The sequence below is a fragment of the Pygoscelis adeliae genome, unplaced genomic scaffold, assembly GCF_000699105.1.
Source record: "Pygoscelis adeliae isolate BGI_AS28 unplaced genomic scaffold, ASM69910v1 Scaffold650, whole genome shotgun sequence".
Lineage (NCBI taxonomy): Eukaryota > Metazoa > Chordata > Aves > Sphenisciformes > Spheniscidae > Pygoscelis > Pygoscelis adeliae.
This window is the reverse complement of record NW_008823878.1, coordinates 1,490-4,527: the sequence shown is the minus strand read 5'-3', so window position 1 is coordinate 4,527 and position 3,038 is coordinate 1,490. Positions and strand designations below refer to the sequence as shown.

At 64.8% G+C, this 3,038-nt stretch overlaps 1 protein-coding gene across 1 annotated transcript in view; it reads right to left on the bottom strand.

The window, feature by feature from the left end:
- Positions 1-454: 454 nt before the first annotated feature.
- LOC103925797 (ribosome biogenesis protein bop1-like) overlaps positions 455-3,038 on the bottom strand; it is a gene marked incomplete at its 5' end in the record, with an annotated part of 3,758 nt that continues 1,174 nt past the window's right edge. Inside the window, 6 exons of the mRNA XM_009334572.1 lie at positions 455-749; positions 990-1,097; positions 1,559-1,643; positions 1,805-2,093; positions 2,213-2,393; positions 2,856-2,988. Of these exons, the coding sequence (XP_009332847.1) occupies positions 596-749; positions 990-1,097; positions 1,559-1,643; positions 1,805-2,093; positions 2,213-2,393; positions 2,856-2,988 (950 nt within the window). The remainder of the gene's footprint in view (positions 750-989; positions 1,098-1,558; positions 1,644-1,804; positions 2,094-2,212; positions 2,394-2,855; positions 2,989-3,038) is intronic.

Genomic DNA, 3,038 nt, shown 5'->3' with positions numbered 1-3,038 from the left:
CAACTTCATCCCATCTTCTGCCCGCCCTTCCACCCCTCCCTCCCTTTGTCCCACCATCCTTCCCTCCATCTGGGGTACTCTGGGGAGGGAGGGATGGCGAGGTGCAGCCCAGCTCCAGCTCTCCAGCATGCAGCCACCGTGGTGGGGTGGCTTCCCCACAGGGATGGGGGGCAGCCGGGGCTGGGACAAGATAGGTCCTGCCCGCTCAATACCACCGTGTGGGAGCAGCTCTCCTGGCCGGGGCCGCGGTGAGCTCCAGGGCCGGGCCGTGACAGCGAACACCACCAGAGCTCCAGGGAAGGGCAGCTGTGCCGGCCAGAGGACACCGTGCTGGGCTGGGGGAGGCAGCAGCACCGAGCGGGTTTTGGCGGGGGAATCCCTAAGTCCCCATGGCCTCGGTCCAGCCTGGGCTGAGCCAGCAACGCAGGACAAAGCGGGGCAGGATTGTAGCCAAAAGAGTTTAATGAGAAAGGCCCCAGGAGTCTGTGTGCAGGAGCAGGAGCAACGTTTCTGGCAGAGTGCGGTGGTCCTGGCGCTGCCCCTTGCCCACAGGGGGCTGGTATTGGCTTGGGGGTGCGCTGGCCCTGGGCAGCAGCTACGTGTAGAGCCGGACGGTGCCGTCAGCGCCGGAAGAGAAGACCCAGGGCTGGGTGGGGTGGAAGAGCACATCGAGGACGCCCAGGTCCAATGTCAGCACATGGCCCTTCAGCACCTTCACGGGCACCAGCAGTGGGTTCTGCAGCAGGTCGCTGTGGCGGAGGAGACAGGTCAATGCAGGGCTTTGGCTCCCTCCCTCCAACCTCCCTGGGGTACCCCCCTGAGTCACCCCACAACTGCTGCCACCCCCCCCCCCACGTTTTTTTTCCAAGGGGCAGGCAGCACGGCTCCCTCCGTGCCTGGCAGCTCCTCTAGGGCTCTGCCATGCCACAGCTTGCCGGAGGAGAGGAGAGCCGACACCAAACCCCCATGGCTTCCCCCCCCCCCCGTACTTGTAGACCATGCCGTGGCAAACGATGACGGTCCCGTCGTCCGAGCCCGAGGCGAAGAGCGGGTAGTGCTTGTGGAAGGCCACGCTCCGCAGCGCTTTCTTGTGGTGCCTGCAAAGACAGGGGGTGCGATGTCAGCCAAAGGGGTGGACCCTCTGCCCCTGTCCCGACCCTTGCCCGGCGCGCCTGGGTCTGCGCACGGCCAGGCTTTACAGAGCCCAAGCTCTGCTGTGAATGACTGTAGGTATGGGAGGGGAGAGGGCAACTGGGACAGACTGGGACCTGCTGCAGGCAGCTCAACCCAGCCCAGCACCTACTGCCATAGAGGCTTTGCCCCATCCTGAGCCCCAGGAGAGCTGTGGTCCCCGTTCCCCACTCTGGCACATGAGAGCCGTGAGACATCAACACGCTGGGCAGGGATGGCTGCTTCTGGCACAGCCCCGATGGGCTCCATCCTGCTGCCAGGTCCCAGGAGAGGGAACAGCCCCGGGAAGGGGCCCCATGGGGTTTGGGGGGGCTGCGGGCAGGTTAATGGGGAGCAGGCAGAGGCTAGCTGTGGCCCCAGGGCTCACCGTAGCAGCTGGTAGGGTCTGGTGGAAAGGTCCAGGTCAAACCAGGCCAGCTTGCTGTCATAGCTGCCGCAGATGATGTTGTCACCTGTGAGAGGGAACAGGGTATTACTGGGGTTGCCAGCAAACCCCAGGGTGTCCTGCCAGCACCCAGAGCCCTGCTTGCACCCCAGGCAGCCTGGCTGAGTGGGACACTCGTACCGGCTTGCAAGACCTGGCAGCTCCCCGGGAAGCACGCAGGCCACATACCTCCAGGGTGGATGGCCATGCTGGACACCCACTTGCAGTTCGTCATCAGCTTCTTGGTGAGCTCTTGCTTGAGGAGGTTGTAGACGCGGACGTAGCGCTGGGTGGCCACGAAGAAGTAGGGCCGGATGGGGTGGAAGAGCACGCACTGCACCAGCCCCTTGCTCTTGCGGAAGGGGTTCTGACTCCAGCGTTTGCTGGTCTGGTGAATCAGCACTTGCATGTTGCTGTTGTCAGAGACGACGCTGGCGAAGTAGTCGCCTTTGCCGTGCCAGGTCACCTGCTTCACAGCCTGCGGAGAGCGGGGAGGGGGACAGCCACGGGTCAGACCCACCGGCGGGACTGCCCCACGCCTCCCCAGGGAGCAGCCCCCTGACCAGGCTGGCTCCCATGGGACCTCCCCATCCCTACCTTGCTGTGCTGGATGACCAGCCGGACGCCTTTGCTGTGCTCCTCCATGGTGGCCATCACCCACTGCACAGGCTGGACCCGCTCCTCCTCCGGCGCCACGTAGGACTCGAGCAGCTGGTCGGTGGCCCCATAGAGCAGCTTGTCCCCGAGGCAGGGGTTCACCAGCAGCACCGACTGCTCCCTGCAGCGTGGGGCGAGTGTATGGGTCAGGGCACCGCCAGGGAGAGGAAACCCCTCTGCAAGCCCCGTGCCGCCACGGGATGGCCCCAGCACAGGGCCAGGGCCACAGGGAGGGACGTGTGGGACTCTGCGAGCAGTCAGGCCCTTCCGTAGGCCAGCAAGGACAGAAGAGGGAGGATACGGGGGAGCTCTGTCATAGCCTGAATGCCCCAGGGAGGATGGCAGAGACCGAGTGGTTCCTCCACAGAAGAATGAGGGCCACCAAACGAAGTGGGAGGCAGGGTCACAGCGAGCAGAGGTGGCTTTGCACACCGCAGTGTGGCCATCCTCGCTGCTGGGGGTGCCGTGAGTTTACAGGTGCTCCTTGGAGGCTGGACAGGCTTTGGGAGAGGAAATCCAGCAACCACTCCAGCTCAGGGAGCTCCTGGCTGGAGGATGATGAAGGCCACGCTGGGACACTCACACGCAGATGGCCACCAGGCAGATGGTGGGGTTGGGGTTCCAGGCAACGCTTTTCACCACACCGCCCACAGGCAGGGTCTTCATGCAGCGAGCTGTGCACACCTCCCAGAACCGCACCGTGCAGTCATCGGAGCCTGTGGGACAGGATGGGGTGGGCCAGGGCCAGGGCCAGGGCCAGGCACGG